Source organism: Pleurodeles waltl, chromosome 3_1 (assembly GCF_031143425.1).
Source record: "Pleurodeles waltl isolate 20211129_DDA chromosome 3_1, aPleWal1.hap1.20221129, whole genome shotgun sequence".
Classification (NCBI taxonomy): Eukaryota; Metazoa; Chordata; class Amphibia; order Caudata; family Salamandridae; genus Pleurodeles; species Pleurodeles waltl.
The window spans coordinates 1,910,994,141-1,911,021,743 of record NC_090440.1 but is presented as its reverse complement, the minus strand read 5'-3'; the positions used below and the strand labels follow the sequence as shown (position 1 = coordinate 1,911,021,743).

Here is a 27,603-nt window from a genome sequence, read left to right as displayed (position 1 = left end):
AGGCCCATTCGTTAATAGAGTGCTCAAATCACACAAATCATATCATACAAACCCTCTTCAAACTAGGGTTCACCGTCAATTTCACAAAATCCAAAATTCGGCCACGCAAGGTACAACAATACCTGGGAGCCATAATAGACACATCAAAAGGAGTAGCCACTCCAAGTCCACAAAGAATTCAAAATTTCAACACCATCATACAACGCATGTATCCAACACAAAAGATACAAGCAAAGATGGTATTACAACTCCTAGGCATGATGTCATCATGCATAGCCATTGTCCCAAACGCAAGACTGCACATGAGGCCCTTACAACAATGCCTAGCATCACAGTGGTCTCAAGCACAGGGTCACCTTCTAGATCTGGTGTTAATAGACCGCCAAACTTACCTCTCGCTTCTGTGGTGGAACAACATAAATTTAAACAAGGGGCGGCCTTTCCAAGACCCAGTGCCACAATACGTAATAACAACAGATGCTTCCATGACAGGGTGGGGAGCACACCTCGATCAACACAGCATACAAGGACAATGGAACGTACATCAAACAAAACTGCATATCAATCACCTAGAACTTCTTGCAGTTTTTCAAGCACTAAAAGCTTTCCAACCAATAATAGTTCACAAATACATTCTCGTCAAAACAGACAACATGACAACAATGTATTATCTAAACAAGCAGGGAGGGACGCACTCCACGCAGTTAAGCATGTTAGCACAAAAAATTTGGCATTGGGCAATTCACAACCAAATTCGCCTAATTGCACAGTTTATACCAGGGATACAAAATCAACTCGCAGACAATCTCTCTCGAGATCACCAACAGGTCCACGAATGGGAAATTCACCCCCAAATACGGAACACTTATTTCAAACTCTGGGGAACACCTCAGATAGACTTGTTTGCGACAAGGGAGAACGCAAAATGCCAAAACTTCGCATCCAGATACCCACACAAACAATCCCAAGGCAATGCCCTATGGATGAACTGGTCAGGGATATTTGCTTACGCTTTTCCTCCTCTCCCTCTCCTTCCTTACCTGGTAAACAAACTCACTCAAAGCAAACTCAAACTCATATTGATAGCACCAACTTGGGCAAGGCAACCCTGGTACACAACGCTGCTAGACCTATCAGTGGTACCCTGCATCAAATTGCCCAACAGGCCAGATCTGTTGACACAGCACAACCAAAGGATCAGACACCCAGATCCAGCATCGCTGAATCTAGCAATCTGGCTCCTGAAATCCTAGAATTCGGGCACTTACAACTTACCCAAGAATGTATGGAAGTCATAAAACAAGCAAGAAGGCCATCCACCAGGCACTGCTATGCAAGTAAATGGAAGAGGTTTGTTTGCTACTGCCATATTAATCAAATACAACCATTACACACAACTCCAGAACATGTAGTGGGTTACTTGCTTCACTTACAAAAATCTAACCTAGCTTTCTCTTCCATTAAGATTCACCTTGCAGCAATATCTGCATACCTGCAGACTACCTATTCAACTTCCCTATATAAAATACCAGTCATTAAAGCATTCATGGAGGGCCTTAGGAGAATTATACCACCAAGAACACTACCTGTTCCTTCATGGAACCTAAATGTTGTCCTAACTAGACTTATGGGTCCACCTTTTGAACCCATGCACTCCTGCGACATACAGTTCCTAACCTGGAAGGTGGCATTTCTCATCGCCATTACTTCCCTGAGAGGAGTAAGCGAGATTCAGGCGTTTACTATACAGGAACCTTTTATACAACTACACAAAAATAAAGTCGTCCTAAGGACCAATCCTAAATTTTTGCCAAAGGTTATTTCACCGTTCCATCTAAATCAAACAGTGGAACTTCCGGTGTTCTTTCCACAGCCAGATACCGTAGCTGAAAGGGCACTACATACATTAGATGTCAAAAGAGCATTAATGTATTACATTGACAGAACAAAGAACATCAGAAAGACTAAACAACTCTTTATTGCATTTCAAAAACCTCATGCAGGAAACCCAATTTCAAAACAAGGTATAGCCAGATGGATAGTTAAATGCATCCAAATCTGCTACCTTAAAGCTAAACGACAGCTGCCCATTACACCAAGGGCACACTCAACCAGAAAGAAAGGTGCTACCATGGCCTTTCTAGGAAACATCCCAATGCAAGAAATATGTAAGGCAGCCACATGGTCTACGCCTCACACATTCACCAAGCACTACTGTGTAGACGTGTTATCCGCACAACAAGCCACAGTAGGTCAAGCTGTATTAAGGACATTATTTCAGACTACTTCCACTCCTACAGGCTGATCCACCGCTTTTGGGGAAATAACTGCTTACTAGTCTATTGCAGAACATGCGTATCTACAGCGACAGATGCCATCGAACTGAAAATGTCACTTACCCAGTGTACATCTGTTCGTGGCATCAGTCGCAGTAGATTCGCATGTGCCCACCCGCCTCCCCGGGAGCCTGTAGCAGTTTGGAAGTTACCTTCAATTATTTATATATGTATCATCTCAACCTTAAATAAGTGCATACTTAGTCACTCCATTGCATGGGCACTATTACTACAATTCAACTCCTACCTCACCCTCTGCGGGGAAAAACAATCGAGGATGGAGTCGACGCCCATGCGCAATGGAGACAAAAGGAGGAGTCACTCGGTCCCGTGACTCGAAAGACTTCTTCGAAGAAAAACAACTTGTAACACTCCGGCCCAACACCAGATGGCGAGCTATTGCAGAACATGCGAATCTACTGCGACTGATGCCACGAACAGATGTACACTGGGTAAGTGACATTTTCATTTTCCTGCAGCCATTGTTATTCAGTCTTGGTGGCGTGGAACTGTTGGGCGTAGAAAAGCTGCCAAAAGAAAGTGGGCTGCTGAAACCATTCGGCGGTAAGTACTGCAGTGTATTGATTTGTGCTATGAAGGATTGTGAAGCAGAACCTGCCCTTCCCCACAGACTTTCATACAAATTTCAGCAAACAGGAGATTATTTTGCTTTCCTTTTTATCTCCACAAACAGATGATCCTGACAGAGCCAACAAGTATTCGTGTAGTGGTCTTCCATCTTTGTTAATCTAACATAAACAGTTACTTCTTTTTTCTTTGTGACATAACAGTGCCCACTTATGTGGAGATCAATAGAATGTCTCTTCTCTGTCTACGTTGGTGCTTTTTGATAAGGTATTACTTGCCCTTTCTCTTAATAGTGGTAGATGTTTTGATGAGTAGTTTATTTTTCTCTTCATGATTTTTTGCTGCTTCAGCTGCTCCTCATATTTTTCAACTTCCCATCCTTGCTTTATTGAGTGGTTCCTTTTCCTGGTTTTGGCACTTTCTTCTAGTCCGTTCCTTCACTTCAATATCTGTCCGATGAATGACTATTCTCATCTCTGCATTTCTAGGTTGATCAAAGGCTTTATTTACCGTAACTACCCCCGTTGCCCTGAGAATGAATACTTCATTGATTACATCCGCTACTCTTTTCTGATGAAGCTGCGACGGAATCTTCCAAAGAATGTTCTGGACAAGTCCTGGCCCACACCTCCCCCGTCGCTCAGTGAGGTACATGAGGCTGATAGGTGGCAATAACATGCTGACCCTAAACAAGAGGTTTGGAAAGGGAGATCAAGGACTAAAGATATGTTTTTGATCTTTGATAAAATGAACATTATTTTACTTGTGCGCTATATATTTTTGGTAAAATATTGCATTATTTAAAAGAACATGAGATTTAGCCACTGGTTCACACCATGTGTATGCTCTACCTTAATTGATAAGCGACAAAGCTTCAGTCAGTAAAATAATTTTGATATTGACTGCATTATATTTGTTGATTTTGATCTTGCTTACATTTTGGGGAAGCACATGCTTCTTCTGATATTTAAGATCATGTTTAGGATACAGCTGGGTGAACAGTAATCTTGGTCACAGCAGAAATATGTTCTATATAATGTTGCCAGTGATGGAAAAGTGGAAGAAAGCTTGTTTGGGAATGGGGAACAGGTAGGGGGCGGGTGTCAAACAGCCCTTCTCTTCAATCGATGGATGGTGAGTTTGACACAGCAATACCAGATTTTGATTAGGAATACAGAAGTATTCCCCAAAAGATAGGTCCATAGCTTGACTGAGGGGTACTGTGCCTCTTCCTTCTGGGCTTTAGTGGCAAGCTGTTTCAAGTTTGTCTTTGTAAAAGGCCTGACGATTGGCTCGGGAATGCAAAGCCTTTCCCCACTAGAGTTGGTAGCCATTGTTTTGCTTCTCAGTTATAGCACCTTTCTGTGGTGGGGCTGGATGGACAGGAGTTTGGCTCAGCACTAGAGAGAATTTCTTTTCTAGGCATAGTTGAAAGTGGGCTAACACAGTAGTATAGAGATTATCCTTACTAGGGTTACGTCTCCGATACACTGGCTTGAGGCTCACATGACAATCCTGGTGGACTGTGAGAGGTTTCTCAGCCTGCACATACCGATAGCCCCAGGTTTGATAGGCTTTTGCCTCTACCTTTCAGAAATAGTAATAAGCACACACCACCAATAATGAGGAGTACTCCCTTAACTATCTGCTCCTAACTGTGCCCCCTTTTCTTACAGGCCTCACAGCTCCTGAGGGACATGTGTATGCAAAACATGGTGTGGAAATACTGCAAACGGATCAGTCCGGAGTGGAAACAGCAGGTACTTTTAGATCTGTGGTGGGAGATCTCTGCAACTGAAACAAACTTGATGTGCCATGACAGGGTGAATAAAATGTTTATAGCTCTACATTGTAGTTCCAGGCACAATGAATTCACCGCAGAATATGACCCTGCCTGGGTTAAAGGGTTGACTGCCAGGGTTGGCTGAACTATATCAAGGGGTCCAGGCATTTCTCGTCAGGGGGTCTTAGTTGGCTTTTTTGAGCTCTGATCTGCAGCAATTGCTGTTTTATGATTTCTTCTGTTCTGAATGTTGTTGATTACTAAATCTGTATCTTGTACAGAAGAACATTATGGATTTCTAATTCTGATAGGTGTTCTGCCTTGGGTTTTCGTTCCCTAGTACTGATCTCTGTACTTCAGGGATGTTATATACTAGTCTATGCCTTGCTCTGCTCGTAATCTCAGTTCCCAATTTATGCTCTGTTACGACAGGGTTGAGAGAGGGTTGCATTTCTCAGGCAAAGCTGAACCAGCTTTGCAGGGATCATATTTCCCCATCCTGTTTCTAGTTCAGTGACATTTTGTACTGTACTGGGGATCTTCATCATCACCAAGTATCTGCCTGAGAGACCACAAAAAAATGGGTCTGTTTTACTGAGAGAACTGTGACATTAAAAGAGTGGGTAATTAAAATTATTTTAATATTTTACAACAGTGAAGTGTTTCTTTGAATAATTTTATCTTATTTTTATCCAAAGATGGTTTTGTAATACCATCCAAGAAACATTAGTGGTGGAAGCTGGCTCTTTATGTGATAAATCAAAATGGGATATATTGTGCAGAGTCCAGGGGTTCCCTTATTAGTGAACAGGGGCTTGCTTTAGCAATCCCAATGTGCTCTTTTAGGGGGTAGTGAGATTGAGCAGCCTTAGGGTTATCAGAGAGGATTTAGACATCTGTGAATAAATACCAGTCATTAAATGTGAAACACGACTCAATAAGGAGATCCACACCAATTTACAAAAATAAGTATCAGAATGTATATTTAGGCACTAGAATCAATACGATCAGGTAAGTACATTTTGCAGAAAAAATACTTCTAGGTTTCAAATGTCGACAGTGCATTTTTAAGAAGCAGCAATATTATCCTATGAAGAGGAAAACACATGCTCCATTTTGGTATAGTACAGCGACTTACGGGACCAATCTCCTGGACTTAAGGTAAGTATTGGGCAAGGGTCAGGACCACACCAACAGGTCACGCTGGGTGGCGCTGGGGTGTCTGGGTGCAGAGGTATAGTACAGCGTCAGTTGCCCAATGTTAGTCACTGGGAAAGGTCCGGTTGAAAAGAGGCTGCAGTTTTGGACAGGTAGTCCGGTCGAGGAGATCCAACAAGTGGGTTCAAGTCTTGAGATGCTCAGGGACTGTGGGGCACCATCAGTCCTCTTCTTCGCAGGCCAAGGGCAACGGGTGCAGAGGTGTTCTGAGGTGACAGGTTTTCTCCATTGGGAGCTCTCGTGGTTGAGGGGGCCTGTAGACAGAGGATGCAGGTGCAGCGTCTGTGAATCCACATTGGGCAAGTCCAAGGTGGGCCTTGTCTATGGAGGGCTGGGGGACCATATTGGTACATTTGGCCCACTTCAGCTCAAGCTAGGTGGCACGGGTGCAGTGGTGCTTTCTGGTGTCGGGTTTTTGTGGTCTGGAGTCCTCTCTGGTCTCTTCGAGTACCTGCAAGTCACAGGGAAGCAGCTCTGCTGCTCCACAGGAGTTCCTGGGTGTGTGTTGAAGGCAGGCAGTCCTCCCAGGCTTCTGGAGGCACAGTAGCTTGTATGACTAGTCGACGTTGGTGCAAATTGGCGGGAACTGCATACAGGCCGGCAGGGTTTGGAGCCAAGTCAGGTGCTTCTTCCTCAGTCTTTGATTTTGTGGCCCTTGAGTGTCCATCTTTGTAGGTCAGCAGAAATCTGCTGTTCTGGTGCCAGGGGCTCCCCTAAATATTACATGTTATGGGTGTTAGGGGAGTGTAAGGTAGCAGCCAATGGGCTACCTACTCCTGGGGTCACTACATCCCCTATAATGACCCCTTCCTGTGGGAGATGGGCATAACCCTGTCCCAGAGTTCCTAAATCTGCCAACTCCAAGATGGTGGATTTCTAAATGTTGTGTCCACATGAGAGAGCACACAGTAGAGGTGGGACTGAACCTAGGGGTGGATATACCTTTCTGAATACTACATTTCCCACCTGTCCAGGTACCAAATGGGCCCTTGGGCAGGGGGCATGACATCTCTCCTTTGAGTGAAGCCAGATCGGCATACCAAGGGTGGTGGGCTTCTTTGAAGCCCCCTGCCTAGTAATGCATATTCACTAGTCAGCGGGGTGTGTAAACACCTCTTCCAGAGCAGGCTTTGTAGGCTTTGTTTCTGACCTTCCAAGAGCAAATACTCTCACCCTTGGAGGTCAGAATCGTGTCTTATGGTGGCAGGCTCGCTAAAACTAGTCAGTCCGCCTTCTGGTACTTGGTAGTTTTTCATGGGGTACCTCTACGGTGCCCACTGAGTGCATCAATTAAAAAATCAGCCACTGGCATCAGGGAGGGTTTATTAATACGATACGAGAAGTGTGATACCAAACATCCCTATTCGAAGTGAAGCCCTCCTGTAGCTTTGGAACCAGTGTCCAGCACATGTACCTAAAATGGCATCCATGTTTACTATATCTAAGAATCGACAAAGACATAGCAGGGGCATATCTGGTCTTGCATGTTCTCACATGTAATATAATTAGTCCTGCCTCAGAGTTGTAACGCCTGCTGTAGCAGTGACTTACATATATTGCATGCATTGTTAGGGGACATGGCACACAAGCTGTGTGCCATTTCATGTTTTCACTTTTAGCTGCACCAAGACACGCAACCTGCAATGGCAGTCTGCATGTGCTAGGCGAGGGGTCCCTGAAGGCGACACAATACATTCTGCAGCCTCTTTTGTACCCATTCCCTAGGTACCAGGGCTGCCATTTATTAGGGACTATTGGGGGGCAAAGGTATTGCAAACTGGGGAACAATTGCACAGTTTAAGGGAAAGAGGTCTGGCACTGGTAACATGGATAGCAGGAACCCATTGCAGTCAAGATTGTGTCATGTACCGGGCAAAAAGTGGGGGTGACCATGTCAAAAAAGGGCCCCTTCCTACTCAGTTTACAGCTTGGGGAGAGTGAACCAGTAGGCTTTGGTCTATGTGTCAGCTCCTTTTGTATTACAGGCTGGCACTTTTGTCGCTGGCACACATAGTAGAACTCCAGAGTATGTATTTTCCCCAGGACAAAGGCAATTCCTGAAGGCCTTGCTTTTAAAGGAAAGACAGCGGATCGGGATATGATTCTGATACAGGTTGTTTACTTAGTTTGTTCTTCCTTTAACCGATAAGCTTCTTACACTGGGTGTGCCTGATCACATGTGCTGACAACCCCTGCATGATGATTAAACTAACGGGGTTGGAAATGCATGATATAAACATAAATAATATACATTCACAGATGGATGTGACTTAATTGATTTAGTTTTAATAAATTAAAGTTATCTCAATTTCCACCTCCCACTCAAGGCAATCTGGATTTGTATCCATCTAACGCTCCAATCCCACATCCATCCCAAGGTGAAAAACTGGATTGATGTGCGACTCGTGTTTGTCAATAAATGGAGCATTACTGTTGTTAGTGCACAATTTTAAACTCATGAGAATAGTTTGCTTGATCATTGAGAAGCATGAGCGACCATCATTCACTTGGGCCATATAATGACGTTTCTTTTGGTCACACTACACTCTGGAGAAGCACCAACTTCACAAAAATCTTACAGCTGTTTTAAAAATGAAACACATACCACTTTACTTGTGTAAAGAGGCAGACTGTGTGGATTTGGTGTTGGTAATGTGGAGACACAAGAATAGATCAAAGTGAGGAGGGCAGTGCTTGAGAAGCCTTATTCAGAATGAAAATATTTTGAAGGTATATTCAGAATTAAAGAATTCAGAATTAAAATAATACATTGAACATACTATGGGAAAACAATATTAAGATGTGTTCTAGTGGATCATAAACCCAAAGGTAGGCAACTTCGAAGTCTGCAATTCATCACCAAGAGGTCACTAAAAACAAGCCATCTTCTATTGAGAGGAGTTAACTTGTTATTCTGAAGGATCTTCGACCTGCCACATCAGACTGTGATGTGTGTCAAAGGGGTTCAGGCATCAATCAGCATCTAGACACTAAGCATTTGCCAGCGCTCACTCATCTGTATTTGTAGTAGAGAAACAAACAAAGAGGGTCTCAAGAAAGCCTTCCCCTTCCAGTACTTAGTGTGGCAGTGCTCTGCTGCATCAATGTGAGTTGTAGAAACGAAAGACAAAATGTATTCAGGGCATTATTGGTGATATCAGCAGTCTGATATTGTTGTCCAAGCCAGGGTAGGGTGTGAAATTTGACGTTCCAGAGAGGTAACATGAGGAACATCAGAAGGAAACTTTTAAATTTCTATACAGAAGTTCACGAAAGGAAGTGGCATATGTTATGAGAAACCGGAGTTTAAGTTGCCAACAAATGGTGCAGCTTATAGCTTACCAACATAAAAGAAAATTACTAACATTTGAAAGATCAAACGCATACATCCTGCATGAAAGAGCACAAGATATACTTTAAAATACATTAAGGTTTACCTCAAAGAAGTTAATCGGAAAAAGTAGTACACTTCAGATCAAAGGGGCAACAAACCAATCGTCGTTGCAGTATGCAAACCAGCAAGATGCAAATCACGCCCTCAGTCTGAACTGATCATTTTGAGCACCTCATGCAGGACTTCCTTAGCGACTCCTTAGCTCCTTAGCTCCTTAAATTTGGCCCCTCAAAAAAGGTCAAAATATCCAAGGTTTTTTTTTTTGTTTTGTTTTTTGCACCGAGGATACACTCCAACCTCAGGTACAGTCAGTCATTACAGTTATTACAAACTGCTTTTTCAACATCACTCAGCGTAAACCTTTACTATGCCTCCTTTCTTTAAAGAAGCACACTTTTTTAGTAGGTGCCACGGTAACTTCTATACCTGACTACTACAATTCCCTTTAGTCAGGATTTTCAAACATTCTCTTAGTATAAGAAGAGCATAGAGTTTTGGAGCTGAGCAGAAGGTATCACGTTTCTGCCGTTATCTTGACTCTACATCAGCCCATATTAAACATTGTATTACAGTAAAGGTATCATGCATCATGAAAGAGCTTTTCCATCAACAACCCCCAAGTTACGTGATCTCTTAAATTCATTATCACATATCCAGTTGTAAACTCTCAGTATAACTCAGTTAAAGCTGCTGGTACCGCAGTACATCTTAAACTTGTGTGGTGGTTTATTTTGAACTCAGGGGTTCCTCCTTTGAATCTGTTTGCCTAAAAATATTGGAGAAATGCTCACACACACAAATTTCAAGAAAAACGTGAAAGCTCATTATTTTGAGTAGGCAGTTGTTAGACCCAACGACAAGAGCTCCCTCAGATGGTAGGGCACAACACAAATGCTCCCACTCACTCACACTGGTGGGGCACATATTGATACATTTTTCTTGAAAAAAGATGCAGTGTTCCCTCAGGATAATTCCATCACACAGCCCTATACTGCAAAACCTCGAGGACAGAAAAACACAGAAAACTGTTTGAGGCTGTTTCATAAATGTTTCAATAAAGGGAAGAGAAATCCTGAAGGGAAAATGGATTATGAAGGTTTCTTTCCAGTTATATTCTAATCCCAAAAGTGAAATATTGAGTTAATTTCAGATCTGAGAGGTTAACAAGACCATGGAAAAAGCAAATTTGATATGGCTTCTTAGGTACAAATCATAGCAGTTCCAAGAGATGGGGACTGTATAGTGTCCATAGAAACGTGATAGGCATAACTTTGTAATATAATTCAAGGGGAGGGCATTCGCAGATAGTTACTGACTGTGGTGAGTTAAAGGTTCTTGAGGCGATTCAGAGGGCCTACTCTACTATGGTCAGTAACTACCAGGGATTGCCCTCCTCTTGAATAATATTGCTATTGTAAATCAGACCATTAAAAGTTAGGGTCAAATTCACACAATTTTGGAGAAAAAAATTGTTTCAGCATGCAGGTTTTCTGGAAGCCATGTTTAGGTCAGGGTATTTCAGTTTGTCGTCATGTAATTACCACAATACATGCTGGGCTGGGCTGTACTTAACTGGATGTGTCCTGTATTGCAGATCATTAAGAGAAGAACTGGAGTTGCACCATGTCAGTTTTTGTTTTAATCTGACATACTTAAAACCTGTGCCTATGGGATTGATTCAGTGTATTGGAGCTCCGATGCACACTTACATGATGATTGCATTCCCACTGTTATGGAAAGTCCTAGAAATAAAGGAAATAATTCCCTTATTTTTATCTGACACAACAACTCAGGTACTTGAGTTTCTGAAATTAATTGTCCTCATGGCATCCTGTTTTTTGGTTGGTGCTTCACAAAAGAGGAGGTCCCTACGTTGGCTACTAAGAACTCAATGGTTGCAGCACTGAGAACAGTTAAAGAATCTTTGGTTTGTGAGACAGAATATGTGCAAGGATTCAATGTGGTGGGAACACCACAATAACCTGTTGTAGAGGGCAAGATTTTGCTCTCACAGACTACCTGATCCAAGTGGCAAGATGCTTCCCTAGCAGAATCTTGTAGGGCTGAGCAGGCAAAACTTCCCTCTTGGCGCACCTGCTTGTCCAGACAGTAATGCTTTGTGAACATATGGAGGGACAATCATGTAGCCACCTGACAAATAGCCAGGACAGGAACTCTGTGGGCCAGAGCAGTGGTAGCACCTTAGCTCCGGTGGAATGAGCCCTTAACCCTTCCGAAGGCAGCTTCTTGGCCAATGCACAGCAAATCTTGATGAAGAGTACAATCCAGTGAGAAGTTTTTTTTCTGCATGGCTTTGCCTTTATTTGGTCACAGAAACCCCAACAAGAGCTAATCGTCCATTTGGTATTCTCGGGTACGACCAGTCTAAAAAATCAGTGCTTTTTTGGTGTTTAAGCAATGGAGTCTCTTCCGCCTCCTTAGAGGTGTGAGGCGAAGCATAGAACGCTTGCAAGGTAATGGTTTGGCCATGTGGAATGGCGTTACTACATTTGGAAGAATGGATGCCCAAGTTTGCAGAACCAGTTTGTCTGGTAAAAAGGTGGTAGGTTGCAGGTTGACACAGAGAACTTGGAACTCACTAACCAACTTGGCCAATGTTATGGCAATGAGGAGCTCTGTCTTGAGGAGTAGAAGCAGCAAAGAACAGCTGTGCAGCGGCTCAAAGGAAGTTCACATCAAGTACATGAGGACCGGATTAAGATCCCACTGCGACATAAAGGCGGAAGGAGGAAACAAAAGCTGGAGTCCTTCCACCAAACACATCACAACAGGTACTTTAAATAATGATGGTGGATCTGGCAACTGTTACAAGGCCACAATAGATAAAAGATGCCATTTAACCATGCTGAAAGCAAAGCTTTGCCGGGCCAGGGAGAGAACAAATAAAACATTAGATAACTGCCTGAATGGAATCAATGTGACATGTGCTGCACCAAACCACAAAAGTGTCTCAACAATAGGTGTATGCAGATTTCATCAAGGGACGCCTGGCTGTTAAGATGACATCAACCCCCTTCCTGGGAAGGTTGAAGATGTTCAGCTGTCGACAGTCAATCTTCAAGCATGAAGGTAGAGATTGCAGAGGCCCAGGTTTAAGACCGTCCACAGTTGCTGGGACAGCAGATCCTCCTCGAAGGGGCAGCCTAATCAGAGGACAGATGTTTATACCCAGGGGATCTAAATACCACACTCACTGTGCCCAATCAGGAGCCACCAGTTTGATTTGTGCCCGGCTAGTCCTGATCATCTTCAGAACCTAGGGAAGTAGAGGTACCAGTGCAATGGCGTACAGCAGTCCTGTGTTCCATCCTTACACATAACACTTCTTCTAGTAAGAGACAGCTTGAAAACTGCAACGCGCAGAATTGCTGACCTTACACGTTCTTGGAGGTGGTGAACAGATCGAGCCAAGGTTCTCCTCATTCACAGAAGAGAGTTTGCACATTGGTGTAACTACAAGTTGTGATCAGATATGCATCAGCAGCTCAGTTTGTCTGCTTTGGCATTCAAAGATCCTGCTGGGTGCTTCACCACCAGAAAGCTTCCTTGATGGTCCAGCCATTTCCAGAGGTGTAGTGCCTCTTGGCACAGGGTCTATGACCTCATCCAGCCCTGCTTGTTCCAGTGCTACATGGCAGTAGTTTTGTCCTACGGACCTGCACTAGCGTTGCCTTGATGGATGGACGGAAGGAAGGCTGTCAACTCCAAGCGGATAGCCTTCAACTCTAAAAGATTGTTAGGAAGCTGTGACTCCACCAGAGACCTCTCATGTCTACCTCTCCAAGGTGGCTGCCCCAACCCAGAAGCAATGCATTGGTTACCACTGTCAACCCTAGGTGGGCTAGGGAGAAGGTTGTGGGCTAGGGAGAGGGTTCTGCCACTGACCTTCTCGTGGTCCAACAACCACCACTGCAAGCGTTTTGAAGTCTCCTTCAAAATCTAGACATGGTCAGAGAGATCTACTTGATGTTAGGCCCACTGGGACTTCCGGTCCCACAGCAGAGCCTGCATATGCCACATGGCGTGTTTGACAAGCAGGATGCAGGTGGACAATAATCATAGCAGCCTCAGTCTTAACCTCACTGAGATTCAGGACAGAGGTTGAGAGAGCAGGATTGTGAGGAAATGCAGCGTATTATGTGGTGTGTTAGTGCAACCTCACTGTGCAATACACTTAACCAACCCAATTCCAGATCCATTGCCAAATTGCTTCGGTATCTATTCAAAAGGTGAGGAATGAGTGGTTAGAAGTCTCTATCATAAGAACAAGTTACTAACCTTCGACAGAGCTCTTTCTAATAGAACCTCTATCTGCAGATTCCTGTCTGATCCTCTCCATTCTGTGAACTGGACTCTGTTCAGTAAAAAGATCCCAAGTCAAGGAATCAGCACACTGATTGATGCTAAATTGCTGTTGGGGCTCTGCATCTTGGGGCTCAGAGAGCCTAAAAAACAACTGAAGTCTGCACACAAGAGTCACACATATATGGGCTCCACACATCATTTACGGAGCAAAACCGCTTCCGTGTGGAACACAGCGGCACCAATTGCCAGGGCTCAAAGGTACTGCTCAAAATTTTCCAGATCCATTCTCACTCTTGGGAAAGTATTTATACAGTGAGGAATATGTGGTTAGATGGTCTGTCCCAGAAAAGGTATAACTCGAGTCTCTCCTAGAAAGAGAATTGCTGAAGGTCAGTAATCTGTGGTGTGTCTGAAGGATCAGTATAATGTGGTCCTTAGTTTTAAATTGAAGAATTTACTACTTCAAAGGTTGGTCTGCAAAGATCGCCTCTTCAGTACTTGATAGCTTAGAGAGTGGACATTAGTTCCTGCTTAGTGATCTGTCGTTTGTCCTGTTGTGCTTCTAATGTATCCATCCAACTGTTTTGCAGCTGGAGCAGAAAGTGGTCGCAAGTGAGATCTTTAAGGATAAAAAAGATAACTATCCTCAGAGTGTTCCCAGGCTCTTTATCAGCACTCGCCTGGGTAAGTGTTTTTAACTCCGAACAGCCTGCAAATACAGTTTTGCAGGCACTGCTCTTTTCTCACACTGTTGCTTTCTTTGCAGGCAACGAAGAAATCAATGCCAAAGTTCTTCAGATCTTGGAAAACGAGACTATCCAGGTACAACATTTTAATGCCAACTACAGTACAGAGGAATAGTAGATTGCTGTGGGAATCTATCTACTCTCTGGGTTTATGATTGGTGGCCTTGACATTAAAGTTCTGTGTATCTGAGGTGGTGCTATATAGCAATCCCACGGTGTAAAGGTTTCCTGTTTGCGCTTAGAGCAGTTTTCTATCTGATATTGACTTTGTTTTACCCTTTAACTTTAAAGCACACCTCCTGCTAATGTTGGCATATGTTTTCGAAATATTTGTATTATGTTTTTATTGAAGGGTAGAGATGCAAATCAACTGACTGGAAAAACTACAACAGAAGTGATGTATGTAATATTTCAATTGCAGAGTAAGCACAAGAAATGTGACTAACAGCTCACAGAAGCAGGCTATTACCAGCAGTGAAGAATTCCCCTGAACAAATATGGACCAAAAAGCCTGTATCTGTTAGTGTCTTTAGAAGAGTTGTTGGCCTGCCCACATCGCAGTGTTGCAGTATTTCACATGTTAATGTTAGAGTGTTTGAAGTGGTTTTCTCATTGAGGTTAAAGTAGTGGTTCTACAGTTGTTTCTGGATAGTAAATACTCGGTCCAGATCGGAGTAGACTGCTGACTCTTACGTTTAGGCTAGTTCTGGGTACTTGACATGGCTTTTGGTGGCGGAGTTGAGTGTTTGTGGTTCGCATTTCAGACAGAAGATTGGTAACCATAGACCTTTCATAATTTGATGACCAAGTTGCAGCACACATGGATAAAGGTGGCAGCTTATGCCTGTGGTTAGAGCCAAAAAGTACAGATGAGAATTCGAAAAACTGACTGATGATAATGAATAACATCTTTCTGAAGAGTTACACCTTTAATACAGCTTGGATGTGGGGTGATGTCCAGTTTATCTCCTTTTCATAATAGCCCTACCAACCTTGCCCAAAATTAATCTAATGGTTAATTATATTTTCCTCACCCAGTTGCACCTACTGATGGCATTCCAAAAAATGGCATTTCCAAAACGCATATGGTGAGGAGGGCAGGGGATGGTTAGCTGAAGAGAGAGTTTTAATAGAGCCTCTTATTTGGGTGGTCTTTCAGTTTTTTCCCTATTTTAGGCAATTAGATTGCTGGCATAAGGTGCTGGGAAGCAGCTAAACACCCTTCACTGCACACTGACCCCTAAATGTGACGAATATGCTAACTCCAATTTCATGTCTAAACCTTACTTAAAGCCTTTGCAAAAAGCACCCTCAAGGGACCTAAAAGTCACGTTGGCTGCAAGAGTGACTTTAAAAACATTGCTCCAGGTTTGTTACTGCAGCCCTAGGTGCTGTAGGCCAAAAGGTGCATCAGTTTTCATGTCAGAATAAACCTTTGTCATGTGTAAGAGCCTGCTTTAAGTATAAAAGCTCATATCTACAGAATGAGTTAGCAGCACTAACAATTCCATAGTTGCAGCATTGTACCATGTGGCGCAAATCTGATTAATTGATAATACATGTAGTGTTAATGTAATTTCTGGCAAGCGTGGGCATTTCTGCTTAACGCAGCGTAGCTTCGCTGGACTGTTCAAGTAACTCGAGGAACCTGCTGCAGTAATAATATATGGCCTTCCTCCGTACTCCGCTTGATTTATAACTTGCCCCCGGACGGTTTTATACCACCAAGACCATTATTTGAATGTCCCTGACTGCAAACATTTGAAAAATTACCTAAAGCCGGTATTTTATCAGAACACAAAATGTTAGAAAAAAGCACTTCAAAGTGTGTACTACAGCTGCTTTATTGTCCCCGACTAATAATAAAGCAAGCAAACAGAGAAAGACCATGTTAAAAATAAATACGGATGATTCCCTGTAAAGTTATACTTAGGAAGCAGGTGTGGGCCTTTACAGAGTCAGAAAATGTGAACAGATGGCTGGTATTTTTTTCTTGGGAAGATGGAAACTTACTATAGAAAGACTGTTTGCAAAGCTGAGAGTATACCAGGGATCTTAATCTCCTAACGACAGGCAGGATGAACTGATATTTCCACTCCCCCACTGATGTGCCACAACCATAATTCAACTGATCCTGGTGAGGGTGGAGCGGCAGGGCCCGTGACGTAGGTATCTCTTGAGACACCATGAGTTTTGGGCTAGTGGAGGTGAAGCAGAGAGTGGTGACCCTCTTGATTGAACTAATATTTTTCAGAATCACCACCACCCACTGTGAAGTTCATTCCATAACAAGGGGCGACACCCAACCCCTGGATAAGAGAAAATTGCCTGGAATTTGGGGAAGGAAGCAGAAGGCTCGCTTTGAGTCTTTGAAGATAAACCAGCAGTCAAGCAGGACTTCGAAGGCTGTGGTTGTTCTAGTTGTTGACCCCTGTCAGGAGAACTAGTGCAGGGCCTTTCCTCCTGGCTTGTATCTCAGAGTTTACACTGGACTCTTTTTCCAGGATTAGTAATGCCAATCCATTGCTGCTCCTGTAGGGCCAGGGACAAGGGTACTTGCTGTAGTGATTTGTGGCCACAAGTTAGTTTGGCACCTGGAAGAGTGGACTACTCAGATTGCAAAGCTCCTAGGCCACCAATTACTCACCGTAGTTTAGGGTCAGAGCACACATACTGGGCCGCAAGCCTAAAAAATTGTGAACCAAGCAACAAAGGTGATTCATACAAAACCAAACTTTTTTTACATTATTTATTTTACAGTATGCAGTGCCTGTGACCAAATATGACCGTAATGGATTCAAAGCCAGAGGACGGCAGCTGCTGATTGCCCAGAATGCACTCTTCATTGTTGAAGAAGCCAAACTCAAGCAACAAATTGATTTTGCCAATTTAACAGGTAACTGTACAGATGGAGTCATGGGTCCCTGGCATTATCATGCACCTTTTTTTTTTATGTAGGAGCAGTCAAGCCCATCCCCGCCTGCAGTCGCGGCCAACTTTGCTCGAAAGGGGCAGGCGTGGGGGGGAGGGTGCATCTAAAATGTTTTACATTAAATTAAATAAAAAAACACTTATCCTTCCGGCACAGTCCTGCATTACTCTTCCCTGCTGGCTGCACGAAGGCACAGGCTCCCCACCTGCCCTGTGGCTCAAAGTAGCGTCAGGATTGGCTGGGAGGGTGCTCCCAAGCAGACTGGGAGCCTGTGTAGGCTCTCTCCATCCCGGCAACTGTGTTGCAGGGCTGGAGAGAGCCTTCCGTGCATGTGTGTTTGGCCGGCCAAACATACATGCACAGTGAGGGGGAGTGTTCAGCACTCCTCCTCGCATCTCCTCACCCCAGATGCCCCGCCCCTTTCACAACGAGGGGATAATAAACATAGTCAATTATTCCCTCGTTGTGAAAGTTTTGCAGCTTCTGCTGCTGGCGGGAGGGGTGTGTGGGGTGGGGGGGCGACCCTCCTCCACCCTAACGGTGTAGCCACCCCTGACTGCCTGTGATAATTGCCTTCCGAAGTCTGGCATTTTCAGAATCTGAAGGGGGGGGTCATCTAAGTCATTAACCAACACCCCCTAAACCCCTCCTTCCACCCCGCCACAAGCCACTTGTGATTATATTGAAAGATAAATGAATGTAAGCAGAAAACCATGAGCACCGTGGCTTGCTGTAATCATAAGTCTCCAACTAGTGGGTAGCACTCTAATATGTTCGACATTTAGAAACTATGGATAAGGAGTAGCTCAGTCTACTCTTCTGGAAAATGAGTGGACATCCATTTAAATAATTACTACTAGATGGCAGGTTTGGAATGATTACAGGAAAACAAGCTACCCTCATGCCAGAGTTTTCATCTGGAAACCTAAACAAAAGGAACGTTTAACATACGTGTCAGTTTTAAGTGTACTTTAGACCCATATAACCTAGACCTAGTTATGAGAGACATTTTACTATTGTAGGGCAATAAAGAACCAAGAAACGGCCATTAACACTCCTGGAAGGGTTCAGTGGGGTTGGGGAGTAAGCCTTGGAGTATTGAAAATGAAAGGGAATTCTTTTTTGCTAGCTAGTCGATGCATTGGCCAATCTGGCAGCTTTTTGTATTGTAAACAGTGGTGCATTGTTAAATGCCTGCTTCCCTTTTACTGAAGAGCTAAAGTTTAGTAGGCAGGAGTCAGAGAGCAACACTGCATTTCTGAGACAAAGAAAGGAGTCTGATAGCCATCAGTGTCTAGACAGTTTTTAAATCTGGTGTACTTTCATGCAGATCTGTACCACCAAATACTTTTAAAGCCTGGTATGTGGCTGATAATGACCAGTGTGTAACGCACACTTTGCCAGTGTCCAGACTGCCCCTGACATTACACTGACTTCCAGACTCACTGTGTTATATTACAGAAAGTGTAAGGAATCTTTTTGTGTAATTCTTTGATCTGAACCAAAGGCAGTGATAGTACTAGATGCTGAAATAGGGTTAGTGCAGAACATAAGTCTAGGCCTGGAGTTGAGTTGATTGGTCTAATATGGATTCTGTGCTGTACTCACATCATTATTTCATCTCTGTGTAGGTATCTCAGTGAGCAGCCTGAGTGACAACTTGTTTGTTCTCCATGTACGTCGCGATGATAACAAGCAGAAGGTAGGTCCACAATATCGTATCTACGATAGAAGTAGTCTAGAATAAAACATAATTATGTAGCAGTGGTGGCTGAGGATTGATTGTGAGGATAGGCACTGACACATTAATGGGTCTCACAGAGAATTGGGCAAGTGACAGAAGCTGAATGGAGCACTGAGAAACTACCAGGGTTGACAAGAGACTGACATAATGATGAGGGCAAAGAAGACAATTATGCAGTGATGCGCCTGGGGGTATCTAAAGCACTGATAGATGCAGAAAGGGCAATGTGCAGTGATTGGTTGAAGGAGGCGTTAACGCAGTGATGGCGAAAGAATACTTTTTGATGCAGTGATTTGTGCAGGGAGTATTCACGTGAAGCTTATGGAGCATTAATCAACTGATGTAAAGCGTTTCTCCAAATCCAAAAAATCACTGATTGGGTAACGTAGTTGGCTGTCCTCAGCAGTGAGCCGTAGCCATCCATTTCCCTATTAATAAAGCAGGTTTTCAGAAAGACTTGCATTATTCTCCATCTTGCAAGAGTTGATCAGAAGGGCCTTTTCTGGCTTCCAACAGGACAAGGCAGGCCTCTCTAGAGGGAATGCCCTGCATATCTCCTTTCCTGTTTGACAGAGCAAATACAGCTAAGGAACATTAAAATGCATCCTTCCTCTCAATTGCTGTCTTAGTCGCGGTGCTCCAGAGAAGCAGGTCCCCTTTGCTTTGGGGACAATCGTGAATGCCTTCCTGAGGTTGGCAGGATGTGAATCGTTTTGATTTGGGCAATAAATAAAACTGGCCTTTCTTTACACTTTTGATATGGATTTCCAGGGGCGACTATTGCTGCTAGATTTTTGAGTGGCTGTGAAAAGCTGTATTAAGCCATACCGTTATGCATGGCCTAAACGTCTAAGAGATTTCATCTACCGAGTTGTGGATTCTAACATCTATTGTTGTAAAGTTTGCTAAATCTTTGTCCTGTTTTTTCTGCCAGTGGTGTGATGAAGTGGAGTTCTTTATCTTGAATATCAGCTTCCCTTGATCAACCTGTGGCCCTCCCTTCAACAGCGAGCTTTGGCTAGTAGAGGGGGGGAGGGACTGCTGGAACATATCAGAGATTCAAAGACTGTTGTAGTCATTTGCTACCAAAGTTTGGTTGTGCTGATAGAGACATAGGCATTTATTGAAGGTCTTCTGATCTGCATTTCTTGTCACACCAGAGCACCAAAGCAAATGGGACAGCCTTTTGACTTTTAGATACATTTGTGGCGGTCTATAACTTTAAATTGTGTTTTTGTTTTGCCATTTATCTCTATGTGCTGGTTTTATGAGCACTGTTGTATTACTTGGTGGGCTATATCAGGCCAGATTCCTCCTACCCATTTCACATGCACTGCAGTTACAAAGTTGCCTCTTTTTTAATGTATGCCAGTCAGAATGTTTAGTAATATATTTTTGCCTTTATTTCCATTACACTTGTCACTGATTCCACCATTCTTATGAAGAGAAGCACTTTTCTTGAGCCAGCCATCAGTAAGCGAGCAGCTAAGCGACTTGCATGAAATGAAGCTGCTGTTGTACTAACTGAGACCAATGTGAACCAGGTTTTGGGCTTGTGAAATGGCTGAATGAGCCCCTTAAAGATGGAGAAAATCTTTCACACTTTTCCTTCTTTTGCCAGGGAGACGTGGTGTTACAGAGCGACCATGTGATTGAGACATTAACAAAAATTGCCATGAGTGCCGATAAAGTAGACAACATCAACATAAGTCAGGGGAGGTAAGTGAATTTCATTCAGTGCTTTGGTCACCTGTGTGGGTTACCCCTGCACCAGCGGGTGCTCTGAACAGGTGAGTAGAATGTTTCAGCTCTGGATGCGTAAGGGCACTTGAGGAAGTAATCAGTGCTCTGAACGGTATGTGCAGAAGTGCTAGTGATCTCCAGAGTGTGCTCTGAGCAGCTGAGTGCAGGCTATTGTGTGAGTAACTGAGAGTAGTTTTTGCTTCAGAAGAGAAAGTGGTCAGTGCAGCAAGAGTACCATAGACAGGTGAGTGAGAGAGACCCCTGCCTCATTGGTTCCATTTTCAGGTAGGTGAGAAAACTAGTGTTAGTGATTTCCAAGAAGTGATATGAGCAGAAACGTTAGTGTAAGTTTGTTGGTGAATAAATGCATGTGAGCTCCAGCTAGGCAGTCGGCTAGTGAGTGAGTGATCAGTCTTTCGATGGGCACTGGAGAAGGATGATTCTATGTATGAGTTCTCCAAAGAACGCTATGGACAGGTGTTGTCAGAATTTTCACTAATTTCTTATTACTTTGCAGTATAAAGTTTGCTGTTGGGCAGGGGAAGGAAGGCATCATTGACTTCACTGCAGGGTCCGAGCACCTGGTAACCAAAGCCAAGAATGGCCATCTTTCTGTGGTAAGACCACCTTCAGTGTCCTAAGTCGTATCTCCCTAGCACCTTGAACCCCTCCCTTCTGCTGCTTTTGTAAGGCCATTCACTTCACTTGGAACATATTTGTATGCCGTCAGCTTTCACTTTCTGGGACGTTCAGCAGAGGGACATGCTTTGAAGGTTCTCTGGTGTCAAGTTCTCCCTAACGTTTTTTTCAAAGTCTACGGGTAATCATTGTGCTGAAGCTGTGTCGCTGTCACGGACAATGATAGACAGTGGCTAGTTTTTCTTTCTCCACAGTGCCTTTTATTGTCTACGCCTGCTGTCGAACCTTATGGGGCACTTCATGTTCTGCTTCATTAAGGTGGAGAATTCAGATGGATACAACTATTGTGTCCCCTGAGTACTCTCTGTTTACAGAAGGACGAGCATTTTCTTGCATTAGCTTCAAAAGATAGAAGAAAATGTCTTGCTTTCTTGAATAGAAATTAAGATGCTATAAAGCAGCAGTCCATTTTGTTCTCTGTCACTCAGAAAACAGAAATCAATTATACATCTTTACAGTTGTTGACCTTATACAGGTCTAACCATCCTTTTAGTAGGCAAATTTGCGTGCGGCTCCTTTTTTAATAGCCTTCATGATGAGCCCCTTTGTCAAACTGTCCGCCATCAGCAGTCCAGATTTTATTCTGAAGGAGAACTTTGATAGTGAAAACAACTTTCATGTTGTTAGGTAAAATGGCTCCCGTTTTAGAAAAATGCTGTCTCCACTCTTGTTCTCAGATCATCCACTGTGTTGCCTCACCAGGTCTCTTGAAGGGCAAGCCAGTCTGAGCCCGTCAGCTATATTAATGCATGGGAAGGTGGGGAACCGGCTCAGAACAACATTCCCACCAACCACATTTTACTACTCATCCTGCAAGTAAACTCTGTCAACTTAACCAATCCGCTAATAGCCTTCAACCCACAACTTTACCTACTCTGGAAGATCTGAGCTTTTAAAAAGATTATCATGAACCTTGCTCTGCCCTGTTTGGTAAACAGATCCTCAAAAGTAATTATTTTATGTATCTGGTAAACTGACAACCTCTTATTTGTATTGATTAATGTGTTTTCCTTCTCTGCCTATCACTGGGAAATGTATATTCTTCTACTCTTGTGTATTTGCGATTTAGCCTTTATCACTCAAACGTGGCTCTATGATTACTGTAATCCTGGCTCACATTTTGCAGTATCTGATGGTTATTAAATCTTACATTGTGACAGTGTCGGAGGAGGCCGAGTGGCAGTGATTTCATTACAGCACTTACGATACCACCTGAGTAAAATTCTACACCAAACTACTCTGCTCTTTCTGTCTAGAAATTACACTCACCTTGATGGTGATCCACAAGCCCCAGGTGTAGGTTGTAGGTCTCTGGATCAAGATGCTGCAGCTCATTGTTAAGCCTGTGCTATAATTTGCTTAATGGTGTATTGCTGGCAACTTCAGTCTACATGGAGATCACCCATTGGACACCCTGTGTCATTTTGTTAAATCATTAGATTATTTTAGACTAATGCAGTGGGCAAGGGGCAACACACACCATAACCTAATCTTTGGCCCACTTAATGCAGGATTGAACCTGAATAATTCCCTCTCTGAGCATATTGAAGGAGGTTTATCATACTTTGATAGCCGCATTCTGGATGTTCTATCACATAAAGCCTACATGCAGCCCTGTGGCTTAACATTCAAAGACTTCTCAACGGAATCTAAAAAAAAAATGTTTTTTTTAAAAAAAAGAACAAACCCCATACATTCAGCGAACCTGGTACCTACACTACTCAGCTAAAGAGGCACTAGTTTGAAAGAAAAGACAAAATCGGATTACTTAAATTCATGCATTATTGCTGCTGGTCTTGCTATTAGTTGTTCAGAGCACTAAACAAGTGTGTGAACCTCAGCTTCTCAGGGATTTTGGGATGACAAACATCATATTCACAAAAAAACCTTAAGAGTTATCAGGGCATTCAGAGTGTCCAAGTGAGAAAATTCTCCAGCCATTGAACTTTCTGAACTCTTAGTCCTTCAGCAGAGGAGGTACTTGGACTCTCAGAAAGCACTGCCAGCCTCTGTGGGGTATAATAATAGCAAGAGGGATCCCAGGTTAGATTAAAAACAGTGACTACCTGTTAACAATTAAATGTTCTGCATTAGTATTGGTAACACATGACCCCTTACAAATGCATATCACATTTCTCTTACTTCCATGATAGAAGATTAGGTTGGCTGCCATGACACTGATTAATATTAAACGAGTCACTCCAGATGGTAGTTACCCCAAGTATCAAGAACTTCTTAAATAAAAACAATGCAAAGTTCTGTAAAATGTGCTGAGATCTTGACACTGGATTATTTACTGGAAGCATGACAGCTGGGGATTCCTTGCAGCATGGACTATGTTTACTTTGTTGGTGTGCTGAGAGTGATTATGTCTGTGACTGCATGGTTTCCTGCATCAAAATTTAAATGTATTGCTTGTTTTTACAAAGCCTTTTTTAAGGGTGGGTGATGTCAGTTGGTTCTCTAAAAACACCTGTTTTATAATTGTTATTTTTTGTCTCCACGTCTTCATGCCCGCCCCTTTATGTTGGAGGGCTAGTCCGCCAGCACTTTAATGTCTGACGAGGCAGCATATGCTCTGGGTGCTGGTGGGGGAGATTTAAGGTAGTGGTGGGGGACAGGGAAAAGCAAACAGGTGAAGGGACAAGTGAAGGGTGAAAGCATACCACCAATAGACCCGATTCAGGCAGGAGACTCAAGAATTTTGTTGAGCAAAAAATGGCTTTGTTTAGGCGGTCGCCCGTCTGAAATTGCCTCTTGCAGTAGAAGTCAACAAGAGCAATACATTCTCTTGGCTATTTTTTTAACATCTCCCTCTTTCCTCTTCTAAAATGTTGGTATGTATATGAAAGGGAACCACTGGACATACAGTTGAGTGTAATGACCAAGGATGTGGATTCAAAGTGCCATAGGGGAAGAGCTGACGGACTAGGGGAGGAACCTGTTACATTAGTGGGCAAAGGTTTCAAGTGGGGGAATTGTGAGGGAACAGAAACTGGGAGAAGGAGCTGGGTGAAAAGCAATTAATGGGTAGTATGGCTTGAGGAGGAGGAAAATTATGGTCCATTGGCAAAACAGTACACAAGAGACCAATGACTTGGACAGATAATTAACGAATCCATTATTTGGGTGTTTAGTTATTAGTGTGCATAATTTAGAATTTAGAATGTGTGCTTTCGGCCTTCGGAACAGAAGTACTCTCCATGCTGCTCCTGTTCTGATCCTCCTATTTTTCCTCCCCAGACTGCTCCTCGTCTGAATTCACGATGATGAACACTTCAAAGAAAGGGACTACTTTCTCCTCCAATCAAATTATGGCAGAGAATGCAAGCTGCTACTTCATTGGCCGGACATGCCTTACTTGCAATCCTTTGCTGCTTCACTCTTTTCTATTCTAGCTACCAAAGACTTAAGTTTCCAAAAGAACGGAACTTGCACTTTCATGCCTGGTGCCAGAAATATATGGCAGCCCGGTGCCAGGAAATGTGTGTCATCCCTCTGTCCCCTTCTGATTGCGCCTGCCAGGTCTACATTCTCAAGCCCTCGCTTCTCTCTTAACCCTATCCACCTCTTCCTGATATTTGCATGCTTAAAGAAAAACATTTATTTTCTTGTATGCCTTATTCTACAGTACTTTAACCCTTCGACCTTTGTCCTATTTGATGTTTCCAGGTTTTTCACGTTTCCCTATTCTTCTCCTCTGTTTATCCCCAGATATTTTTTCCCTATTTTTAAAAATTGTCTTTCCTCATCTAGCCCACCTCTTTGAATCTCCTCATTCTTTCTCTTCCTGTTTTCCTCCATCAATGCATGTCCCCAGCTTCAGTTACCCACTGATCGTCCATTGAGTGCCCCAGTGTGCAATGGTGAGGGCTCGGCTAGCGCATGGCGGGAGGCGATTGGGCAATTCCTGCTTTGTGACATTTAAGGGAGTTGGGGCTCAAGACTCTTGGCCTCCCTTAAAGTTAAGCAGCTCTATAGATGGGATGCACAGTCAAAGCTTTCATTCAATCGTGTCTTGCCCCAAGTGACCACCCTTGTAATTCTCCTGTGCTGCAATGCCTGTGTACGATACACGACCATAGGGGAAGATTTCAAGGTTCAACAAGAATAGCTTTTAAGAGACATTTCGTACTTTCTATAAACATGTAAAAGCCATAGGATGTACACAAAACTGACATGTAAATATTTTGTATTTAGTCGAAAGTGTGACAAAGGAAGAGGAGAGGAACGGATTTTTAATGAAAACCCAGATTTGCTTTATTTACCAAAGTCATCCTTAATGATGCTTTCATCTACAGAAACCCCAGACCTTGGATTAGTGTGGACCAGGTCGGTATTATGGCAGCCATTGCTTCTCACACATTGGTCTCCTTATTCCACAAATCTTCTGTACCATCATGTGCCTATAGTATGGCCTTCATTTACTACACCTCTTTGATTTTATAGTCCGATTGTGCATAATCCCAGAAAACAAATCCTACCTATATAAAACACTATCCATTCAAACAAGCCACGGCTCTCGAGCACAGCCTGTATACAACCTATAGAGCTGTATATGTCCTTCCTGTACCACCTTGCATATACTGCCAGTCTGTTCATTTCATACCTACTCTGACTTGCACATCCCGTGTGTCCTGTACCACGCTTGCTTATTTTAACCTGTCCCTTCCGTGCCCACGCTTCCTACCACAGCCTTCCTCTCATTCAGCCCCTTCCACCTTTAAGTCAAGGCATAGGCCCTCTCACCAGTTCCCCATCGCTATGGTGCTCCAGTCTTATTATTCTGTCATAACTTAAGTACTATAGAATGAGAAGGTTGTAAAATGTGCTAATGGTGCAATGAGAGTGAGCGAGGCAGATGGTTATTGTGTCGTCATAGTAGTTAGCACCCTCACTCTTCCCAAAAAGAACAGTCTCTTCTCTTCCATGATGTCGCCGCGCTTAAGAGTAGAAACGTTTATGATATTTTTTATATAACGTGATCCAGAGTTTTATCAATGAAGTCATTTTATTTAAATTGCAAAATCGAACATGTTTGGGTTCGTGTTTGTGGACTAGGGATGATTCCCAAATGATTAACTGTGGAGTACCCTAACCTGCCTCGTCGAGGAGTAAGAGTCTTCCCAGTTGAAAAGCCATCATGCCTTGCAGACCCTTCGCAGCTCGTGCCCTGCCCTCGACACTGCTTCTTGCTCTGCCTGCTGCACTGCTGCTGGTGTAACAGCAAAACACACTCGGGCGCTGCATGCTTCCTGCATTTTATGCTCACCTACCTAGAGATAATGCAAAGGCCATTAAAAATAACGTTGCATGCACCCGATGCTCGGCTCTTAAAAGCTGCAATGTCCCCGGGATAGATATATCGGCTACAGGAGAGCCTGAGAGATGATGTGAAGTGCCTGCTTTGTGAGCACAGTCTGCCTTTGGATACTTGCCTGGGGCCTTCCTCAAACATGAGACACATTGTGGTGAGACAGGCAGTAACTGGGGCAAGAGGACAGAGGATCCCCAGATCTAGAGCAGTGGCTTGTCCAGTCACAGAACATCCTTGGCTGGCCATCGAGAGCTGTCTGGACACACAGCAGCTTGTGCCATTGGTTGAACTGTTGCTTATAATCGCGCCTTTGCTTCTATGCTACCTATCTAATCAGGTGTGGGTGTTCTTGGGCCCTCTCTGCCAAGATAGCCAATGTTCGGTCTGTTTACGGTGATGTCATTGTGATGGCAGACCCAATGGGCTGGATGATTTTTATTAATATTCGGATAGCTTAAAATATTGTATCAGTCATGGAATTCTGTATGCACTATATTATATAATCAAAGAAATACACTAAATAAATACATTTGTTTTTTCAGCCCAGTCTTATAGTTTCAATTTGTGGTGTTCACTGTTGTATTGTAGTCGCATTTATATAGAGCCGCATGCCTGTGACGAGGCAGTGCTTTGCAGATGATAGCATGGTGCTTTATGGTGTTTGGAAGGATGTAGGGCTGCAGCGTAGGCTGTGTTGGAGTTGTTTCAGTGTCGAGTGCACCACAACGCATAACGGAGCAAGAATGAGTGATAAGACTGTTTAACTTATGAGGTTGG

General features: G+C 43.4%; 1 protein-coding gene across 5 annotated transcripts in view; it reads left to right on the top strand.

The window, feature by feature from the left end:
- Positions 1-27,367, top strand: part of MYO1C (myosin IC) — a 365,885-nt gene extending 338,518 nt beyond the window's left edge. For all 5 annotated transcript variants that reach the window (XM_069226100.1, XM_069226102.1, XM_069226099.1 and 2 more), the window contains exons 23-32: positions 2,816-2,900; positions 3,413-3,572; positions 4,601-4,684; positions 14,236-14,329; positions 14,412-14,467; positions 17,152-17,287; positions 18,955-19,025; positions 20,689-20,786; positions 21,328-21,427; positions 24,753-27,367. In XM_069226100.1, the coding sequence (XP_069082201.1) occupies positions 2,816-2,900; positions 3,413-3,572; positions 4,601-4,684; positions 14,236-14,329; positions 14,412-14,467; positions 17,152-17,287; positions 18,955-19,025; positions 20,689-20,786; positions 21,328-21,427; positions 24,753-24,779 (911 nt within the window). In that variant the 3' untranslated portion in view covers positions 24,780-27,367. The remainder of the gene's footprint in view (positions 1-2,815; positions 2,901-3,412; positions 3,573-4,600; positions 4,685-14,235; positions 14,330-14,411; positions 14,468-17,151; positions 17,288-18,954; positions 19,026-20,688; positions 20,787-21,327; positions 21,428-24,752) is intronic.
- Positions 27,368-27,603: the final 236 nt, after the last annotated feature.